This window comes from Protomyctophum parallelum (assembly GCF_964188405.1).
Source record: "Protomyctophum parallelum genome assembly, chromosome: 2".
NCBI classification, from domain to species: Eukaryota; Metazoa; Chordata; class Actinopteri; order Myctophiformes; family Myctophidae; genus Protomyctophum; species Protomyctophum parallelum.
Genome location: NC_139699.1, coordinates 49,721,267 through 49,744,600, shown reverse-complemented (window position 1 = coordinate 49,744,600; position 23,334 = coordinate 49,721,267). Strand labels below are relative to the sequence as shown.

At 41.1% G+C, this 23,334-nt stretch overlaps 2 protein-coding genes across 2 annotated transcripts in view; one reads left to right on the top strand and one right to left on the bottom strand.

Moving 5' to 3' along the window:
• chs1 (chitin synthase 1) overlaps window positions 1–1,275 on the top strand; it is a gene marked incomplete at both ends in the record, with an annotated part of 33,476 nt that extends 32,201 nt beyond the window's left edge. The window contains 2 exons of the mRNA XM_083759337.1: window positions 640–706; window positions 1,267–1,275. Coding sequence (XP_083615463.1) covers window positions 640–706; window positions 1,267–1,275 — 76 coding nt within the window. The remainder of the gene's footprint in view (window positions 1–639; window positions 707–1,266) is intronic.
• Window positions 1,276–2,098: 823 nt separating this feature from the next.
• LOC310855204 (nucleolar RNA helicase 2-like) lies at window positions 2,099–19,047 on the bottom strand. The gene is made up of 16 exons (XM_083760129.1): window positions 18,902–19,047; window positions 15,571–15,777; window positions 13,717–13,857; window positions 13,542–13,614; window positions 13,247–13,425; window positions 12,859–12,976; window positions 11,428–11,613; window positions 10,153–10,298; window positions 9,352–9,501; window positions 8,989–9,150; window positions 7,503–7,622; window positions 6,420–6,493; window positions 6,051–6,210; window positions 5,663–5,797; window positions 4,241–4,285; window positions 2,099–3,729 (listed from the first exon to the last, which is right to left on the bottom strand). Exons 1-16 carry the CDS (start codon window positions 18,992–18,994, stop codon window positions 3,484–3,486), a joined length of 2,235 nt encoding a protein of 744 aa, XP_083616255.1. The 5' UTR covers window positions 18,995–19,047; the 3' UTR covers window positions 2,099–3,483.
• Between the last annotated feature and the right edge of the window lie 4,287 nt (window positions 19,048–23,334).

Sequence of the window (23,334 nt, the reverse complement as noted above, 5' to 3'; positions counted from 1 at the left end):
GGCAGGCAAAAATGTCAACAATATCATTGTATTTTGACAATTTTCCCTGCCATAGGAAAATACTAACAGCCGGTCAGCAAGTGGATTCATTAATGTATGTATATAGACAATATTTTAGGCCAATAAAAAAGACTATATACCAAATTTCCCACTTTAAACAAAATTGGTCCCGTCGGCTGCCAGACAAATTCGGATCCGGAAAAAACGTGATCAGGACATCCCTAGTATTTAGCCATAGCGGAAACTCTCTCCATGTCTCACTTACTGTATCAGTGACTTATCTCATAATTATGAGTATCTCATATCTGAGTGAGTTATCTCACTTATCAGTGACTTATCAGTCACATATCTTTCGGTTCTCACAAGAAAAGGGCATTTTGGACATAGTTCGAATGGTGATTAATTATACATTATACATTTTTTAACTGTGATTAAAATTGTTTGACAGCCCTAACACACACACACACACACACACACCTTTTTTACCTCCTCCTCGTCTCCATGACTGTCACTACCCTCTCTTTCTGCTCCCTTTGTGGTTGTCTCTGTATATATCCTCCCCCCACCTCCCTCTGCCCGCCTGTAATCATCCTCTCATTGTCCCTGTTTTCCACTTGACCTCTCTCTATCTCGTCATAGGATATACACTCTGATCCACGTAGTGTCTTACCGCAGCACAGAGAAAGACTACAAGGAAAAGGAAGACGTAAGTGACACATCTGTACGCACGCACGCACGCACACACACACACACACACACGATAATAAAGCTATCCTGTTTTAACTTTTAATGTATGTGTTGTCTAGGAGGATGATGATGGAATGATTATAGAGAACCATATTTCCAATGGATTGGTTATCACCGGCGAAGACTTGCAAATGTAGTCGACAGCAACCAACTGTAGGCCTACCATCTACAGTTCTACACACATTCAATGGCAATATGAATTATTTGTATCTATGTTGCAACCAGTTGCCTTATGACCATTGGAAAAGCATGGGAATGTGTTTCACAAGTCACAACAAATTGCTTTTTCCCCCTTCATTTGTACTGAGAACATTCTGTCCGTTTTTATGTATTTATAATGTAAATTATAATTTATTGTATTCATTTAATTGCATATGGTACAGACCTGCCTCATTGAATAGCAATGCTTTCATATTGATTTGTTCAGATTTAAAACGGTAACTAGTGGGCAGGTCCATTTGTGTTTTCTTACTGTACATAATCATTCTCTCTTTTTTAAGCTTATTTTCTCTTTCTCAGTTTCTATGAGGGAAATCTAATTAACACTATTAGTTAGCATTTACAGAGTAACACTTTAGCATAATGAAATGTTCCATACTGAAATGTTTGTGGGAAAGGCGCCAAAATATTATTTAAACAGTCATATTTTTATGTATTGGTATTTGAGCCAATGAATATTTTTAACTGACTATTGTATTGTTTACATTGAACCTGAAGGCTTCTATAATGTATTTAGTGAAGTGACTATTTGAATGTATTTAAACTGATGAATTAGTATTTAATCATCATTTAAAGAGTTATGAATTGATATCAGTACTCCTCCTAGTCAGTACTACTATTGCTGCTTTTAAAGAGGCCTGCAGTTACTCTTGCAACTATGGATGGAAGCCTGCATGTACTGTACATCAGTTCCTATGCGGCCAGCTGATGAAATGATGCTACAAATGTGTCTCAACAACAGAATAAGAATAAATGTTTTACATTGAATGAAATTGCACAGTAATTATCCAGTTAATTTAGTTTTAATGGCCTAGTAGACCCCCCAGGGGTCGAATATACTATAACAACGAAAACTGAACTTGCTGAACCCAACATGAAATGGGATAATAATGGTCTGGTCACGAGCCTTGGTTGGTATTAGTAGGCCCAGGGATAATTCATTTTGTTCTTCCATTTTATATTATATTGTTATATTTACTTATTGTGCGCAGTTAACGGAATGTCTTTCCATGTTCGCATGAATGAATGTTATAAATATGTACAAAAACAAAGTTAGCATAACCTTTAACTGTACAGAAGCGCCTCAAGAATAATACCCAGTCGTTAAACAATTAAAAAACAGACAAACTCATTATTTTCATTCAGACCTCTTTTAATGACCAAGTCAACTCATTCAAATGAATGGATGCAGTACAAGACAAGACAGTTATAGAAGCAATTGCAAATGCAATCATCTGATGTCATTTTGGGGACAGGTTTCAGGATTCAGGGCGGTACTCACAAGCTGAAGTTGACGTTCTAAACACGCTTGTCTTGAACATTCCCTGTGGCTTTAGCGCAGGAATGGTGAGCCTCACAAGGCAACTTCCACTATACTCAGTGCAAGTGGCAATTACGCCTAATTGAAACCTTTTCAGTTCACGGAGTATTGCTTGACGGAAATTACATATTTTAAACTGAAGAGTGTTTACGACATGACTCAAGTTGACACTCTTTTCAGGGTTGTTAGTGGCAGTTCAAAATAGTGTGCCTTGCACTTTTCAAAGCTTGAGTCTAACCGCGCCAAACACTGTTCCCCAAAAAAAGGCAGTAAAAAACCCCCAGCTACTATTAACAACTCCAGCACGAGTGCTGGAAAAGGTAATGGCATAATGTTAATGTCATCTCTGATTTGAGCTTTGAGTAAGTATCCATGCAATTTAAACCCATTCAGGTGGCAATTTTATATGGTAAATATGCTATATTGTTTATATGGTATAGACATTATGAATATATTAACCATAGTTCTACTAAAGTGTTAAGAAACACACCAGCCATCACTTAAAGGCTGCCAGCTGCAACTACACAGAGAGAAAAACAGCAGACTTTTTTCTGTCTTTGCATTTGTAGCACAGTGCCAGTCATCACATGACCCTCTATATTATAAGGGTTGACTTGTCAAAGCCGATGAAACGGTAGGTTCACATAACTCTTTCATCATGATGACCTCATGTGATTCGTTTTAAGTAGGGATGCACCTATATGGAAATTCTTGGCCGATACCGTTGTTTAAAACGACAATTTAGCCGAAAGCCGATAAAGATACAGATATGTTTATTTAGTTTTTGTCCCCCTTTTGTGCCAGGGAAACAAATACATCTTCAATACAAGAAATAAATGTTTAGAATCTACAGCTTGGTAGGCTGCAGATAACCAACACACCAACATAGCCAATGCAAAATGTATGCTTATCAATATCAACAACAGATCAATATTGGCTACTGCCATCGGTTAAGGTCAGTTTTATTTGCCAATATTGACCGATAACGGCAAATATGGACGATACACCGGTGCATCCCTACTTTTAAGCTTCTAAAATGGTGGCTCCATTGGATTCGTCAGATTATTCAGAAGCACCAACAATGGCCACGGTGTGTACGGCAAAGTCCATCGCTGATGGACTTCGCAAAAACAAAAAAAAATCTGCAAATGGTAACAGTCCAGAGCAGGTGTGATAGAACTTAGGTGGGGTTTTCTTCAGTGATCAAAGGCGCTGCTGAAGCTGCGTTTCTGCCCTCCTCCTCCCCTGCCATTCCGGAAGCCGCTTCCACCACGACCGCCACTGCGACCTCTTCCGCCTCGGAACCCTCCTCCTCCTCTGCCACCGCCTCCGTTACCACGGAAACCACGACCACCACCACCACCACTATTCTGCCGCTCCACAATATCTGGGAGTTCTGTACAGACAGTCAGTTGCCAACGGCGACCATCCTTCCAGTTGTCCTAATTAGACGACATAGAACGTGGGCCACATTATTACCAGATTAAATAAATGCAATACACCGTTGGACTATCTAACAACAGACGCCCTCCTTCCCAACTGCTGGACTATAGTAAACACATACCGTAGGTTGCATTTACAGACAGTACTTAGAATTGCTCCATATGGATTTAGGCCTATATTATGCTTTTATGTAATAATTTTTTTAATAGCATTTGTGTACCTACGCATTGTGATTTCTTTTTTTTTGTCTTTAAACTACTGCACAAGACATTTCCGAAAGTACTTTGAAGTCAAAGTAGATTGAATAAAAAACACTAAATATTACATTTGTTTTGATTTAATTGACATATCAATTACAAAGCTAATACTCAGACTCTAAATGAATTTCCTTTAATCTGCGTTGCTTTGAGCTACTTTAATATTAACCATTTTGGCTCACATTCAGACATAAACCAACACTAACCGACCAAAGATTGACAAAAGTGACTGCGTTTTGGCTTTAGAACTAACCTGCATCTCCTTGACTTGGTCAGATGGGACGTCGAAACACACTCCCTGTTTGACAAAACAATAAAAACATGCACACCTGAGTGAGCAAAGATCTGTGTGCATAGATGTGATGTGAAATCCACACTTTGTAGAAGCAGAAGGTTAATTTTAAAACGGTCAGAAACTTGAAATTCTACTTCTCACTGGAATTTGTAAAGATTCCCGATTGCTTGTGCCTTGTTGACGCTTCATTCTCAAGATGTGATAGAAATGCTATTTGTGTTTATTTATTTTTTGTAGAGACCTTTACACACCTGGTTAAATTTGGCTACACTGCCATTTGAACAAAAGAATTTATTGGACTGAAAATATCATAGCAATGCTGTGCATGCATGTGGAAAAAGGCGGAATAGTTTTTGTTTTGTTCACAGCACAGATTAGTGACTTACATTTGGCTACACTGCCAACAAGACTATTGATATTGCACTGCAGTTAAACTAGTTAAATTTGTATTTTGTATGAGACCTGATGCAGTCGGTATTTTCACATTTTCAAATACAGTCCCCTTCCAAAAAAGAATCAGACCCGTCTGAACTGTGTGTGTGTGTGTGTGAGAGAGACTGACACAAAGCCATTTCCGTACTCGGACGGACACAGGGATGGACACACATTGCTGTCCCTAATCTTCTTAGGTGTTTTAACAGACTTACTGCTTCAGACGTAACGTTCCGCCCTAAGGAATCTAACTAGCTTCCGCTTCTGGCGGAATGCTCAGTCTGATAAGCTTTATTATCGATATCAAACCGGATCGCCTTTTCTTCTTTAGCGATCCTAGACCGGGTTGCGCAACCTCGCCCCCGTCCGCATCCCATTATATAGGCCGACTAAAAAGCTGAATAACTCGAAATCTACGGAGCTCTCTGTGGTTTGGATAAAACGTGCGACGTTCAGAGGTCTTTCCTGATTATCCGGTGGTCTAGATGGAAACGTTGGCGCTTTCTAGAGAGCAAGGATGGCTATATTTTAGCTAGCATAGCTAGCATCGACGCTATTTATTTAGCATTAAGATGGACGCCCACAACAGGATATCCGTCCTGTGTGTGCACCCTCTAAATCGCCTCGGGAGCCCTCAGCAGTCTGTTTTTTTAATTGAAATATGCAGAAGATTAGCGATAAGGCATAAGGCAAGAATCATACAGTCAGTGGGCTGAACTGCTACAAGAGACTAGGTCTGCAAGTAGTCAAATACATATCCACAGGAAGAGAGGAACTAAGGGAAGGGAATATTTTTCTACATCACACAACCTTTCAAAGAACATGCAATCCTTACTGGGTATTCTATAATTCACACACATTGGTGACGAGGAACAATCCAGAAAAATATTTCTGACTATATACAGTACCTGTGTGTGTGTGTGTGTGTGTGTGTGTGTACACACATACCTTTTGGTCTTTAAGGCAACACATTCTGTGAATGTGTTGCTCAATCTCGTCTCCTAGCTGTTCTTTGAGGGATCTCCAGGCGTAACTCAAGCTGTGCATCTCCTGAGAACACTCCATCTTAAGTGTACTGTAACCCTGTACACAACAAAGACAAAAGGACAGAACAACGGAGTTATACATGTACTGTGCTGGACTGTAAGGGCCCTTAAAGTAGGATTTAACTGGGAAACGAAGACACAGACATACTGTAAAGTGATGGGAGAAAAAGGTCAGTAGGTGTATTTGTGGGTATGTGTAGTATGCTTGCTTATAAACTAGTATGGACTAGTGCTTCAACATGGCTGTGTGTGTGTGTCTGTCCGCATGTATGTGTGCGTGTGTAACTCACCGATTCAGAGTTTAGCAGGGATCTATCTTCTAGGCTGGTAGCTCCAGAAATGTGGGCCAAGGCAGCAGCTAAAGCTTCAACTGCTCCTTTCTCTTCAATCAGCTTCTCAGCAGTCTCTTTGAACTGGGCGATGGCAGAAGCACTTACAGACTCCAAACACCTGGATACGATTGAGCAAAAGGTTACATTCAAATTTGAAGATTAAAGATGTTTATTTTTAGGATAAATCAATGCTTAAAGTACATAGGCAATGACAAGAGACATTATTGTCTATTCTATAGTAAGTCAAAATGTATCTCCATCATAACCAACAAAACTTTGTTTTATTACACACACACACACAAAGTACTGGTTGCCAAGGGTACCCACTTCAGAGCTTCGTCGCTGGATGACTTGATTAGTTCACTGGCCGTGGGTACGCCGACACGTTTGAATGTGAGGCCCTGGGTGGAGAAAAATAATAATTATGAACTATGAAATTCAGCCAACAATAAAGTTAAATGAACAGGAGGCCTCAGTGCATGCGAACAATTAGTTTCCCTTTTTCCTTTCTGAAGTGAACTGAACTCTATTGGTAAAAGGGGATATTTGCCTTGCCATTGTAGTATAGCTCAACCTCCATTCAGTTCTAGCCTCTCTTCCGTTTACTTTGTTGTTCCGTCTCCTCTTTCCATGCCACACACAGTTTAAAACCACTTAAACAATCATATGCTTAGTTGACTGGTGTCCCCCAGGACTCTATACTAGGCGCTTCTGTTCTTCGCTCTATGCACAAAATGACTTTGCTGAAAATAGCAGATCTACAAGTTCGGAAAGTGTCGCAACTCGATATGTTGTGAGCTTGCCTTGTAGATGTGCCATTTTCACCAAATGTTCGGCCCAAAATAGGGAAGCTAGCGTTCATGTCGTTTAAGCGTTGTTTTCCATGCAATGGACTCTATGCACACACGCCATTTTGGAAAGAACTTGGTAGGTGGTGTTGCTGATACTAATGAAGTCTCTGTTCCATTCTGGTCAAACAGAGTCAGGGTGCTATAGTGTGTGTTGGCTCACTGGAAACACTGCTACACCAGTGGGTCTCAAAATTGTCCTTGAGTGGGTTCCAAATGGCCCCGGACGGGTGTGTAAACAAATGGAACGAAATGGAGCTTTAAGGGTCCATTTGGTTCCATTTGTACACTCAAAGTTACGGGGGTCCTTGAAATGAAAAGGTTTGAGAACCACTGCACACTAAATGGAGCAGAGCCATAATTAAGGTAACACCTGTGAAGGAAGTAGGGAAGCGGCCCGGAAGTAAGAAGTTATTCTGTGTGCATAGAGTCCATTATTGCTGAAACAGTTCCAATATAGCCACTCGTCTGACACTCAGCTCCTCTCTTCCCTTCCCTTCCCTCCACGTCCTCTGGAAATAAAATCAAACATGTCAAATAAATGCACATAGTAGTGACTTACAGCTTTGTACTCTACGTAGCGTAGTTGCTCCTCATCTCTCCTCTGGTACAGACAGATACACACTCCGGTCCTGCCCGCTCGGCCCGTACGCCCTGAACGATGGATGTACGACTCCACATCCTTACAGACAACGACAGACAAACGGACAGAAGAATGGTCGGAAAATTAGGTGCAGACACAGCTGTCACACCAAGTTCTAGAATTAGGTGCAGAGTAGACACAGCTGTCACACCAAGTTCTAGAATTAGGTGCAGAGTAGACACAGCTGTCACACCAAGTTCTAGAATTAGGTGCAGAGTAGACACAGGTGCAGACACAGCCGTCTAGATTTCCATCCATTTAGGACGATGTGGATCATACATGGGCAAGTGGCGGCCCGGGGGCCACAGGACCCACCTTCACTTAATGTGGCCTGCATGGTTAATGTCAGAATACCGATATATTATTGATTTCGGCTGTTACAATTCCAAACATGACCCGCTTTAATTACTTCAGTCTAAATATGTAGCTTAATGACTAGTATTAAAATGTCATTGTCTTTTTATGTCTAATGTATTTGCATTTAGTACATAATGTTAACATAACTATAACTAAGTGCATTTGAAATTATATAAAAAGGTTACTTTTCAGGATTCCAATAAAAAAATAGCAAAAAGTTATTCAGTATTTCAATTCAATTCAAATATGGAAAAAATAGCTGACCTACCAGCTCAAAACGTGTCGCTATGCGTCGTGTTTTGAGCTTGTAGATCGGCTATTTTTGCTAGGACAGAAATAGGCAATATCCTCTGGAGTGAGTGTGGAAATATAGTGGCTCTCTCCCTCGTCAAAGTTACCCACACCTGATGTGGATCAAAATCATAATTAAAGATGCAATCTTCAAGATGTGTATGTGCTACCCGAGATTCAAACTCAGGCCTGCGGGCGGCGTGGGAGACCAAACAGCTACCGCTCAGTCAAGACAGAACCCCCACTTTGGCCAGAGGGGATATTACGCTAACACGTGTCCACCACTAGGGTCTACATTTCTCAATGGAAGAGTAGGGAGAGCACCTCGAATGACTGCAGATGTGCTATTTACATTTTGTATTATAACATACTCTACCATACAGAATGTTTAAACAACATTTTATGCATTACAATAAGATTGTACAATAAAATTACAGCTTTAACGTCTCCCTGCCAACATGCTTTGTTAGGATTCACAGTGCACGTGAGCACACAGCACTAATGATCAGTTTGTCATTATTTGTAGTAAAGAAAAAGTTATTATACTTATTATATAAATTATTATATTTTAATGGAAAGCTCAACGACAACACCCAAGATAAAAACTGAATTCATATTGCTAATAAAAGCTTCTGTACCTTGCACAATGACGATGAGACCAATAGTGCACCTGATGCAATAGTGCATCAGGTATGTCCAGGCCCTGTTATCATTATTGTCAGTAATATAATATATAATATAAGGAAACCAAATATACCTGGGGTGGAGAGCACTGGATTACCAAGTCTACTTCAGGGATATCTAAGCCACGGGCTGCTACGTTGGTGGCCACCAGAACCTCGAAGGAGCCATTTCTGAAGCCCTTCAGTGTGATCTCTCTTTGTTTCTGAACGATATCACCGTGGAGGGACTGGCAATTCTGAAATAGTATCACATTCAGCATATTACACATGGTATGAACACAATAATAAGAAACAACTCGCTCTTTTTGTTTGAGGTACGTGACAAAGAAGGACGTGCTTTGGGTTTGAATTAGCAAGACATTTTACTGGGTAATGAGAATCGTTCCATTGGTTTCGTGCTGTATACATGTTAATGGAGTGTGTGTGTGTGTGTGTACCTGTTTGATTAGCGGATTCATGGACAGTTCGTCCGCCTCTTTCTTGGTCTCACAGAAGACGATGGTTTTGCCATTGCTACCACTGTACACCTGGATCACATCACCCAGCACTGCTGCACGCTGGGACCAGTGGCATGCTATGGCCAGATGCTGGAGGGGAGCGAGACAGAGAGAAGAACGCTTCTTTCAGTATTCAGTCCATCACACTTTGTGATAGATACAACCGCTAAATGCTTCCAATGCAAATATAAATGACATGTACATGTAAAACTGAAGTAAAAAAAGATCATAAAATCTCACTTTTAAAACCACATCAAAATACACCTTTTCAAAAACGTGGGGGGGTTGTGCAGGTTAAAGGCTGGTATAAAGCTAGCACTAACTAACACTAGCACTAACTGCTTAAATCCTATACATGTATGTCTCGACTCCCCCCCCCCCCTCTACACCAAATCTCTTTGCCTGAAACAGCCATCTACAAGCCAAGTCAAAACCTCACGAGTCACAACGCATTGCATATCGGTGTGTTGTGAGCATATAACTATTTTCACTGGTGTTCAACCCAGAAATCAGAATAGGGTTCTTGTGGTTAACGATTTACATGATGCTACTCAAGTCATTTTGAGGCTGATTCTAAAAAACACCTTCTAAATCCTGACCTGAAGTTTTCTGAAAAACAAATATTTATTCAGAAATTACAAAAATGTTATGCTGCTATATACTGTACATGGCAACAAGAACCCCGAAGGTTCCCGTCTTGAAGGGTAAAAACCCACAAAAGGGGTAGACATGAACTCTTACCTCTACAGTTGTTGCAGCTCTGGACAATTTGGTGCCTATGAGATCGACATGCGTGTACCCTGGCTTCATGTATTTCTTCGCAACGTTATAGACCCAGGCAGGACAGGTGGCGGAAAACAGCAATGTCTGAGGGTTGCTGTCAGCATCTGGGGGGGACGGGGACGACACAAGACACACACAGATGGTCATAGCGGTGACAGACACATAGACAGGAGTAAATGTATACAATGCATCAGGTGCTTTCATTCATGGAAGTGCACCAGAGCCGAAGAGTTTGATCAATCCTCAAGGGGCCCCGTTCCCCGTTCCCCCCCCCCCCCCCCCCCCAGCGGGGGAAAAAAAAATAAGTTGTTTTCGCTGGCACTTTTGTCCAATGTCCAAGCAAGGTGAGGACTTTGTCTTTCAGGACTATATTATATATAAATATATGAGTGAGTGAGTGAGTGAGTGAGAGAGAGAGAGAGAGAGAGGGGGGGGGGGGGGGAGGGAGAGGGAGATAGGTGCGGAGACTGCGGAGTGATTGATTGAGCGAGCGGTGGCGGCAGCCGGTCACTCAGGGGAGAGAGAGACGCTGAAATGGCTGAATCACTTTTTTCTGCGAGAAATGTCGGGCGGCGGGTGCGTTTTACCTTTGGGTAGGCTATAGAATGGCGTTGGGGGGGGATTCTCGCCGCGGGTTTTTTATTTTTTTTATTTCCCAGATGGTCTAAAAATGAGTTTGGGAAGCCTTCCCTAGCCTTACACACCCGCCGCCTATAGTGTAGTTGGAAACAATTGCTCTCAGCGAGGTTGCTCTCACGGTCCAACGCTTGGGGCACAGCGGTTTCAAAGACGAGTCTCTTTGGTGAATTCTTGATCAGTGTTATTATGTCACGACTCAAGAACAAATACCATGAAATTCTGACACGCTTTGATGTTGTGGACATCTGGCTAGGTGAAAACAAAAGAAACTCGATTAGCATTTGAGTACTTGGTGGCTGCACCCAACACTTTTAACACCTCTGGACAGCCGGCGGAGAGGTTCACATTTTCGGAATCCGAGCATGTGTAAATAGTATGCTCTGTGACAGTGGGTCAATAATTCCCAGAAAATCTGTAATGTAAAAATAATATGTCCCATGGGGGCCTAAAGGGGCCCTGGGAGTCTTCATGGGGGCTGCAGTCCCGTGGCCCCCACAGACTCTACGTGGTTGAAGTGCACTGTAACAATTCATACATGAGGAAACTATCTCTGAAGCTAAATAATAACATCTCGCCCTCTCTCTCATATATTACCTTTCTCATATGCTGAAGATAGTATTTCTTCGACCTGGTCTGCAAAGCCCATGTCCAACATCTGGTCAACTTCATCCAGAACAACGTGCTTGAGTTGGGAGAGGTCCAGTTTATTGTTCTGGAGGTGGTCTTTAATGCGACCAGGGGTCCCCACCAAAATATCAATACCGCTACGGATGGCATCCACTGGAGGAAGGAGAGAATCAAGATTAGAAACTAATGCAAACTTAAGCAGTGTAGTTTTTAGCAATTTCGGTTCAACGTTGAACCGTGGTGGTCATATGCTCAAGTGTGTGTGTTGTGTAAAATAAAAATCACACCCGTGTGAACTGAGTGGTCAGCTCCCAATTCCCAACAGTGTGGAGAGGACGTTTACCAAACGTTCACCAATTTTGGCTGAATCTTTGCCTATTGTGACATGCCCAGAATAGTGTATGTCAAGGCCCATTTACACTCCCTTTACATACGAAGAATAAATATTTCATTTTTCAAGTTATGTAACCTGACAGCCACTGTTCACATATGGCCACTAGATGGCAGTTTAGAGTCAAACAAACATGGTGACGATGTAGAAAGTCCTAACTATTTAAGTGTTAAGGGGGGGCACCATGTTCGGCACCATGTTCTGCTCTCCTCTCGAAGAAACTTTGTGGAGGACCTCCGCAAAGAACGCAGCATTTGTCCAGCCATTTTAGAGGTTATGATGATTGGGTAATGTAATTACTAAGTGTGTCACAAGTCAGTTAGGCTGTCATTATGCATCAAGACCTGAGACCAGATTCTACAAAAGTCTTTTTTTCTGTTTCAAGGCCAGTGGTTCTCGAGCCTTTTAATGTCAAGGACCCCCAATTTTGCTGTATATGTATTTGGCCGTGGACCAGCATCTCAGAATATTTTGTACCAGGGACCCCCAGAAGCAAAGATTTGAGTTAAAAACGTTTGCTGCGAAATAATATAATTACATTCAAAGATTTGCGCCACATTTTCACGATTTAAAGCCAAGGTGACACAGATGCGTTCAATACTGTCAATCTCTGCTACAACCGCACTCTTACCACACCTCACCAACACCACTCACACAGACAAGAGCCTTCTTCTGTTTTTACTGACACATTTTTTTTTCTTTTATAACTTTATTTATAAGATTTTCAATTTTTGTAGACAAACAACCCCACATATACCCCACCCTCCCCGGTTCCATCACAAAACAAGACAACAACAACAATAAAATAAAATAAACAGGTAGTAAAGGATATAAATAATAAATGAAATAAATACAATAAAATAAAATTTGCCTTTTACTAGATTAAGGGGCTACACAGTGAACCAAATTACATGTAGGAAAAACTTACTGACACATTTCTAACGTAGATATTGCGATATCCATTCAGAAAGTGAAAAATGAAGTGTGTGTGTGTGTGTGTAACTCACTCTGTGGGTTATATGAGCTGCCTCCATAGAAACAGGTAACAGAGAGTTTCTTGGTGATGTCTTTGAAGTCCTTATGCACCTGGATAGCTAGTTCTCTAGTTGGAGTCAACACCAAGACCTGGTCAGACAGAGAAATAGAGAGAGAGGGAGGGAGACAGATGGCAAGGCAGAGGGAAATGGAGACACAAAGATAACAAAAAAGGAAAAGTTAGTGAGTGAATTGTGTTAGAAATTACATTGGAAAAAGAGTATATTTGTATGCGTCGTCCCTACTTTAAGTGTCCACCAAAACTTTCAGCATACAATTTACATAGCAGGACTAGTATGGTATCTACAATATATTGTGTGCAGTCTGTGTACATTTTATGCATATAATAGCTATTCGGACCTTAGGAGGGCGTCCTCTGCTCAACTGTGCAGGGTCATTCTGTAGCTTCTCAATCAATGGGATGGCAAAGGCGAAGGTCTTCCCGGTTCCCGTTCTGGCTTGGCCGATAACATCTTTTCCAATACTCACGGCCTTAAACGTTTTGATCTGAATGTCAAACAGGTAAGAGATTCCCCGAGCTAAGAAAGAGAGGAAGTGAGAATCATGAGGATTGGATATATATGAACATGGATATATATTTGTCTGTTGAGAAACCAGGATTCAATGCTGTCAACATATCAAGATAGAAATGTACCTTTTAGCCGGCTGATGGTGTGCTGGGAGAGGTTGAAGTTTGAGAAAGCCCCTTCCTTCTGCTCTTCTGTCTCCTAAATTAATAAATAATTCGTTTTAAACACTTCCAAAATAGTTTGAAATTGTGGAAACAAAAGAAGGGTTTAAAAAAAAAATACTATTAAAAACCCACTCACCGTTGCTTTCTCACTATCAATGTCTGAGTCATCGCTGGACTGAGATGGGGTCTGAGCGGGGGTGTTGGGGGTGGAATGTCTGTTGGTCTGAGGTGAAGCTTCATCGGTCGATTCCTCTTTAATCTTTTTCTTTTTCATTTTCTGAAGAGATGAGAGGAATAAATGTAAGGCCGATAATTGGCAGGTAAACAGAATCATCAGACTGAAATAGGATGCTCTGATGACACATGCTACATTATAAACATCATGTCCATGTTGAAATCACAGAAAACAACCACTGAAATATCGGCCATTTTTCCAATTTAGATTGAATAAAATATTTATAGCAATTATTTTAAAATCAAGCCATCCAGAATCCTGGTGAATCATTCATGACCATAAAACGTTTGATTCTGTGGAGAAAGAAAAATGGAAACTGCTATATAAAGGGTATTTATAAAACGTAGTATATCATATAATTAATTATTCCATTTTTTTCAAAGGTTTTATGGTCATGGCTCACCAGGATACAGGATGGCTGGATTCTAGGCTTAAAATTATTTTTCAGTGGGACCAGAAAACCACAGCCACTGCTTATTTGCAACTCTAGATTTGTTTTATAATGGGATGAATCTAGAGTTGCAATACCCTCCACTGACTCCCCATTCATCCAATTTGCTTTTGCGATCTGCTTTTTTGCTTTTTTGTCAAGTCTCAAGTCAGTGTGGAGATTACCCGGCGGTGTTGCTGCCCCTCCCATCCCTCCCGGCTCATGGCTCTTTACAGACGGGCCGACAGCACACAGACAGCAGCCTCTCCGCTGACTGTGTCAGTGTAGTGTGACTGTGTGTTGCTGCAGGAGTGTGAATGAACTGTACGTGCGGTCAGTGGAACAAAAGCCACCTTATTAGCATTTGAATACCTGTTCTGTGAACAGGGAACAGGCACCCCCCACCCCTGGAAATGTGTGAGCCTACGTGACAAAATGACCAGGGGGAACCTTCAGTCAGTGAGTGGGTGCTATTTGAGTTACTATTGCGTCAGTGGGTGCGTAGACTAGCCTGACCATATTTTACCTGTTAAAATGAGATATATTGTGTATATCACAGATTTTTCTATTGAATGAATAGAGTTGGCAGAAGGCACTGAAAAGCTGCTATTGGGGTGGCAGTCCAAGGGTTAAACTCACCAACATTGCAGCTCTAGGCCAAGCTTGAATTATCCTCTTTCAATCTGCCAAGCTTTTGTTTCATAGAAATCCCCCGTAGACATGTTATGAGCTACTTTCTGTCAATAAATTATCTTGGAGTTTGGAAGCACTCGTTTTTATTAACGGGTCGCGCTGCTGCCTCCTGCATTATGTGCAAATGCAAAACAGGTGGTACGCAGGGCCGTTCAGTGACTTAGACGAGTGCTTCCAAACTCCAACACATAGAAAAAGAATCACCTGCAGAGAATTTCTTGACAGAAAGTAGCTCATAACGGATTTTTAGGAAACAAACGCTTGGCAGTTTGAAAGTGGATAATTCAAGCTTGCCCTACAGCTGCAATGTTGGTGAGTTTAACGTTGTTTAATACAAGCAGATCGCAAAAGCAAATTGGATGAATGGGGAGTCAATAGAGGGTATTACAACTCTAGATTCATCCCATTATAAAAAAATCTAGAGTTGCAAATTGCGGCAAGGCCACTGCTATGTTCTATTGTGCGTCTTTGTTTACAGCGGCATCTGCGGTTGAAATACTGGATTAATTTAGTGGCTTTTATTGGACCAAATGGCACACAGACAAAATCTGTATTAACGGGTCTGTATTAGAACGGTGCTTTGTGTTAGTGATTGGAATTGCTGTCAATTCATCCCCTCAAAGAGTGCTGACCTTTTCAGTTTCCTCCATGTCGGGTGTCGTATTAACACCATTACAGTTGCCATTCAGGTCTATGGCGCCGTTACTGGTTTGGTCCGCTGCTCGCTTGTCTTTTTTCTTCTTTTTTGGGGCCGGAGGCTCACAATCTGGCTGCTCTTCCTTTACCTCCAGCTGTTTATTTTTCTTTAATTTCTTGCCATCCTTGGTCTTCTTGATTTTCTAAAAATAAAAGCAGGCATAGGCAGTAGATTGTCAGATACAATACACATTAAGCGGGTAAACTTACCTATGAGCAGCAAAAGGCAGTCAACTTACAGTGGTTCCCTAAATTGACACCAATTAGTCTGCAGACCCCCATTTCAAAAGATATGCCAGGGACCCCATAAGAGAAGATTGTTATCGCTCTAGCAGTGATTCTCAACCGGTTTAAATTCAAGGACCCCCAGTTTGACATGCATTAGTCTATAGAGCACCGAAGTCCTGACGTAACTCGCTCATCCCTTCGATTCCCCTGGTTCTAGGAAGTAATTTCTCTATGGAGAATAACATGGGCTCATCTTAAAATCGTTTCATACAAGCATTGTGGTCCAAACAAGCTGTCTCTGCGTTATTGTCAGGGAGGTGTCTCTGTATCGTTTGCAACAGTCAGTCACTCATATGATACAGTCTGCTTCTAGCGAAAATGTAACTAATTCAGTAGCAGTAGGTTATGAGGTGATGTTCTTCCTCTTTTGCACTAGGTATGTTGGTGTGTGGTTTTCTAATGTTGTACAGGTCACTGTGTGCCTTTGTTGTCTTGTATCTGTATGCTGCAGGGTGTGTCCTTGGGGTCCAAGACAAATTTCTCCCTTGGGAGACAAAATAAAGAAACCTTGACCTTGAACATTAAGAGTTTTCTCTCAGTCAGTTGATTCTTAATATCCATGATGAGTGAAGCGGCCAGGGTGACATGTTTGTTTATTTTTCAAACACAGTTCTTATATGAGGCGATCTAAATAGAAAGTACACGAACATGTGGAGTTGTGCTCTCTACCGATATTGACGTCAGACTTCGGTACTCTATGATCCCCCATTTAATGGCATTTCTATCTCTGGGACGCCCAATTTAAATTATATTGTAAAATCTTAGGTTCACCCGACCACCAGCCAGGTAAGGCCCTGCTGTCTTATCATATTGTAAAATATATATTGGAGAATCAAGACAAGATGACTTGCTGGCCTAGTAGTATGTATTGTTTTGAGTACAGCTAATGCAAGCTCTCCTCTATTATGTTTGTGTAATGAATGAATGAATTTTATTTATATAGCACCTTTCCAAACATAAAGTTACAAAGTGCTTTACAGACAGGTTAGAAACAACAATCAAAAACAACATCAAGAACATCAGAAATAACAAAGCATAGAATCACATCAAAAAACATCAAGGAAACAATAAATATATACATACACATTATATATGTATACATATACAAAGGCCTACATACATATACACACATACATGTAAAAACGGAATTAGGAAAAGCATTTCACATACAGGTGTTTTTAAAAGATGTTTAAAAACGGGCACTGTCTCTGCTTGCCTGAGAGCCAAAGGCAAACAAAACTATGTTATGTGAATTAGCTCAGTGGTTTTCAACCAGTGGTCCGGGGACCAACAGTGGTCCGTTCAAGATGAAATGCTCTCAAGTTAAATTATTGTTAAACATGTGCATCAGTTAATTTACAAGAAATCTACACAATTAGAGAATGTAGAAGAATTGTTATTTTAATCAACATTTGCCTGTCTCTCCTATTAAATGTTACTACATCAATAGCCGCAATTTGCAACTCTAGATTTTTTTATAATGGGATGAATCTAGAGTTGCAATACCCTCCATTGACTCCCCACTCATCCAATTTGGTTTGCGACCTGCTTGTCTTAAACAACGTTAAACTCACCAACATTGCAGCTGTAGTCCAAGCTTGAATTATCCTCTTTCAATCTGCCGAACTTGTTTTTCATAAAAATCCACCGTAGAGATGTTATGACAGCTACTTTCTGTCAAGACATCCTCTGCATGTGATATAATGATATAAGTATAAGATGATATAAGTGTTGCAGTTTGGAAGCACTCGTTAACAAAAACGGGTCGCACTGCTGCCTCATGCATTATGTGCACATTCGAAACGGGTGGTACGCAGGGCCGTTCAGTGACATACGACGAGTGCTTCCAAACTCGAGCACTTAGAAAAAATAATCACCTGCACAGAATTTCTTGACAGAAAGTAGCTCATAACAAACATGTCTATTGTGGATTTTTATGAAAAACAAGCTCGGCAGATTGAAAGAGGATAATTCAAGCTTGGACTACAGCTGCAATGTTGGTGAGTTTAACGTCGTTTAAGACAAGCAGATCGCAAACCAAATTGGATGAGTGGGGAGTCAATGGAGGGTATTGCAACTCTAGATTCATCCCATAATATTAAAAAAAAATCTAGCGTTGCAAATTGCGGCTACTACATCAATACAGCAGGGAATTGTGGGCAAAATCAAATTTATTTATTTTCTTTTAACAAAATATTTCTTTAGTTTTGGGTCCGAGACATCAAATGGTGGTCCGTGGCTCAAATGCCGAATAAATAATGGATATGAAAAGGGTTGAAATTAAACGCTATGATTTAGCTAGCCAACATACACCGGCCCAGCTGTTGCACGTCATCAAACACGGCCGCCCTCAGCGCCGACTTGTTAACACAGCGCTGTGCTTTTCTATTAACCACGACCGTTCAGCGTCGTTCCATGTGACTTACCGATCAGCTGAAAACCACATGGCCGTTTAAAGTACTGTACAATGCACTAGTTAGCAACTTAGCATGTATGCTCGACTAGTTCACACAGCTACTACCGTATTTACATCCGTGGCGTGATTAGATCTTTCTTTGGCGATACAACGTGGTGTTACAACAGCTGTCCCTTGTATGCGAGATTATTACGCTAATAATAATAATACCATATCGGTTGTCATATGAACGGTGACACACACAATAATGGCACACAATAATCCATACAAAAACTAGCTGCATGCTAGAGAAACTAGCTCAGCTGTAATAATGTACTACTTAGTTAGATCTTAGATATATCGTATTCGTATCTATAGGTTATATTCATTCTCATTTTTGTAAAATACATTAAATAATACACAGTTTGTCATTAAACGTGTAAGTAATGATGACACATTTAAAATCTACTCTTAGCATTCACAAAGCTATAGCTTGAGTTTTAAGCACCACATGTGTTCCAACAACGGGACACAGTCAGTCACACAGACTCATTTCTCAACCACGTCGCCGTCTTTCTGCTCACCTTTGCCGGCGTAACCTCCGCCGCGGTGCCGCTGTCATCGCCCATGGTGATGTTATCTTCGGTTTCAGAGTCAAAGATGATTTTGGACGGCATTTCTCTCCAGATGGAACCCTAAAACACGCGGACACGGCTACCTCCACGAGCGAGCAGGGTAGAAAGGAATGCGCATGCGCTCGTCCGCGTGGCATGGCGAGGACCAAAAGCCGACTGTACATAGAAATAGAAATAGAGTAAAAAGAAGAAAAAGCACAGATGTCTTTCTTCTCTCGTTTCTGGATTCTACATTCACCGCAAAGGATCATGTGACAAAACAAAACAATCCCCATGTATGGATGTGGTGAGCTATAAAGTATTGTATTGATATGTTTACACAACACCACACGTATATTATACAAATATATTTACATTAAAATACCCCCTGTACAATATAACCCTCAAATTTGAGCATTAAGGTCGAAATTTGTTATAGTTTTTTTTATGTAAACCGCTGTACCTCATTTGGGAAAGTGCTGTATGAGACTATGAGTACAATGTATTATACAAATATATTTACATTAAAATACCCCCTGTACAATATAACCCTCAAATTTGAGCATTAAGGTCGAAATTTGTTATAGTTTTTTTTATGTAAACCGCTGTACCTCATTTGGGAAAGTGCTGTATGAGACTATGAGTACAATGTATTATTAATTATTATTAGTGTGGTTAACCTGCATGTGCAACCCAGATTCGGCACAAACAAGGGACTCAATTATTTAGTCTTGAAAAAATCATCAGCCTAATACAGAAAACCTACCAAGGAATGTCATGCAAGCTAGGTACTACATGCAGGCCAAATGTCAGACAGTTTTGAAGTCCAGACTGGAGTCCGGCAGGGATGCCTCCTATCGCCGCTCATGTTCATAATAGTCATTGACTGGATCATGAAGACCACCACGGCAGGTAGGAAAAACGGCATACAGTGGGCCCTATGGACACAACTGGATGACCTGGACTTTGCCGATGACCTGGCTCTCTTGTCACACAATCACCAGCAGATGCAGGACAAGACAACCAGGCTGGCAAATACATCCCTGGGTATAGGTTTAAGAATCAACCTGAATAAGACCAACATAATGTCAAATTGTCAATCAACACCCAGAACAATAACCCAATTACAGTAGGCGACAAACCAATTCAGGCAGTCGACTCCTTCACCTACCTCGGCAGCATTTTAGATATGCAGGGCGGAACAGAGAACGATGTCACAGCTAGAATAGGTAAAGCTAGAGCAGCCTTCATCATCCTGAAGAACATCTGGTCCTCTAAACAGATAGCCTTGACAACCAAAGTGCAGATCTTCAATTCCAACGTCAAATCCATACTGCTCTACGGTTCAGAGACGTGGAGGATGACTAAGAGGACATTGCAAAGGATCCAGACATTAACAGCTGTCTGAAGCGCATTTTCAAGATCTGGTGGCCAAACAAAATCAGAAGTGAAGAACTCTGGAGGAAAGGGAGTCAGGAACCAGTGGAGAAACAGATCCTAAGGAGAAAGTGGGGCTGGATTGGCCACACCCTGAGGAAACCGGCAGCTAGTACAACACGCCAGGCACTGACTTGGAACCCCCAGGGGAAGCGGAAGAGAGGGCGGCCTAAGAACACCTGGAGGCGGGACACTGAGGTGGAGCTGAAGAGACAGGGAATCAGCTGGGGAGAGGCGGAAAGGAAAGCCCAAAACCGCGTTGGATGGAGAAGAGGCGTTGATGGCCTATGCTCCACTGGGAGCGACGGGCCTAAGTAAAAGTAAGTATGCCACCAAAATGTGGAACGCCCTACCAACAGTCATTAAGACAAATCCCTTGACTCCTTAAAAAACCGCTCTCAAAGCCCAAAGGGCACCTACGAACGGCTGCAATTCGGCCCCCGTAAAAATCTGAATCCCATAGCTCCCCCCCCCCACTATATGTTTCTTTTCCCTTTTTACCTCCTATGATGAATTCCTGTTCTGTTCTTTGGCTATATAGAAGTGTCTATTTGTACGTCTCTAAATATTTTGATGAATTGAACAAGGTGGGCCCTCTTGTAAACATGCTTTATTGGGTCGTCCACTCACAGTTAAGTCTTTGTATTGAGTTGTGCTTGAAATGTACTGTTAATACATATTTCATTCAATCAATCAATCAACCAGACTAAAGTAATTGTCACACTATAGTAATTGTCACAATATTAAAAAAAAATCTTAGAGAAACCCTAAACTTCAGACCACTCCCACAGTTTTGACAATATGCAATTATTATTATTATTAATATTATTATTATTATAGCCTAGTGCAGCAGTTCCCAAAACATTTTGGCCAAACCAAACCTCCTGACCTAGCTGACGCACTCCCCCCCCCCCCCCCACATGGAAATATAAATTGCATACGCTATATAGAGACTAGAGAGACATATATTTCCTATTTATCCACATATATGCACATATATGAACCTGAATATGGCATATATATGCAGCATAGGCTATATTCTGCATAATTATACTTGCCATATATAGGCATAATATATTTAAAATAACATAGCACCACCATTAGCCTTTTCATGTCGCACCACAAAGGGTGCATGCATCACAGTTTGGGAACCACTGGCCTAGTGTATGGCATTAAAGATCCCGGCAAAAGGTGTCGAGAATCAAAAATTGGAGCATTGTCCTGATCTTTTGTATGTGCTAGAAAATTGGAAAAATGAACCAATTTTAATATTTGATCAGAAACAAACATCAAAAAACTGTTTTTTTTTTGTTTTGTTTTTTTGTTTTTAAATCAGATCAGATTATACTAAGATCCCCTGACCACTATATATAATTTGCTGTGGCAAGGGGTGATTTTAGATTTAGATTTGAATATTGAACTTGTGCATTGGTAAATGCCAAGAATGTCAATAAGGTGCACTGCACCCACCCAGGTGGAGTGCTTGCTCCCTCTAGCGGCATAGACAGAGCATTGCATTTGGGCCAACAAGTCCATGTAAGTGCAGTCTCTCCCGATCTCTTCTCCATCTCAGCTCATCGTCTGACTTGGGGCCCAAGGGCAGGAGCGCTGAGACATCCGTCACCGACCTGCTCAGGTGAGGCGTGCGTGCAGCAGCATGCTGCATAAGCAATACAACTTACAGTACTCAGTATAAGTGTTATTTCTCCCCTGGTTGAGATTCTCTACACCCGTTTGGAATGCCATCAATACATTGAAAGAAAGAAGGGACAAAAACACGTTTAATCAGAGCAATTGAATGCTCTGACTAAATCTAGCCATCTACTGACCTACCATATCTCAGTATAGGCTGCATTATGTGCGGTTGATCACGGCTACTGACTACGTGACTGATATGCTGTTAGGTGACTTACGTGGCTGGTTAAAACTGATTTGAGTTTAGGGATCTTTTAGAGTTAGGGTTAGGGTTAGTAATGTCGGACAACACACGTCGTCGCTGCCAAAACGGTAGCTGTGATCAACGCAGAATGCAGACTCTACTGAATTTCTCCAAAACATCACAATATAATTATATATATATTTTTTCTTTTTGCGGCAGCTCAGTAGATACGTCTACTGCAGCATTCAAATTAATGCTCTGATTAAACATGATTTTGTCCCTCTCGATTCATTGATGGCATTCGAATCTGCTTAGATTAATTAATGCCAGCAAGTTCTCTGTCCACCTCTTCTCCCCAACAGGAAACCCAATAACAGCCGTGTACGCCATCCCAGCAGCCACCCGGCCCGGATACTCTGAATATTTTGTCTCCACGCCGCCCACCTCCTATCGCAGCCCCTCCTGGATGTCCTATCCTCCCGAACCTGAGGATGTTACCCAGTGGGCAGACTCTGTAAGAGACCCGTGGTGGGCCCTAGCATGCCTGACCCATACCCAAGACCTGAGAAATGCCCAATGCTACTCCAGAGGCTAGATGCATGGGGAGGTTTGTTATAAAACCCAGTGGTGCAAAAAGTACTCACATTTGTTACTGTTAAAGTACATTAAAGTACAAAAGTATTGGCATCAAAATGTACTTTTTTTGTAATAATAATTCAAATCTACAAAGTATCTAGTAACTAACATTTTCAAATAATATGTAGTGGAGTAAAAGTACAATATTTGTCTATGAGATGTAGTCGAGTAGAAGTATTGGAAATTGGAATTACTCCATTAATAGGCCTACAGTACAAATACCTCAAAATTGTACTTGAGTACAGTAAAGTAAATGTATTTTACACCATGGATAAAACCATAATGAAGAGTTAACGTAATCTCATATATAAAATTATTAAACCACAGTATGATACAGATATGATGTAGTATGGTCAAGGAACTATTTTCATTATATGAAAGGTATATTTGGCACTAGTAGTAAAGCAACGTTTTGCTGCTGTCATTATGGTACAGATATTGAGAGAAGAAA

Bases quoted from the DNA above. Each gene is read 5' to 3' on its own strand.
- LOC310855204 (XM_083760129.1), bottom strand. From the start codon at position 18,994: ATGCCGTCCAAAATCATCTTTGACTCTGAAACCGAAGATAACATCACC. The intron at 9,502-10,152 runs GTAAGAGTTCAT...GCTCCCCTCCAG, and splicing joins GAGCTGCAACAACTGTAGAG to CATCTGGCCATAGCATGCCA. The intron at 3,730-4,240 runs GTTAGTTCTAAA...TCGTCTAATTAG, and splicing joins ACCAAGTCAAGGAGATGCAG to GACAACTGGAAGGATGGTCG.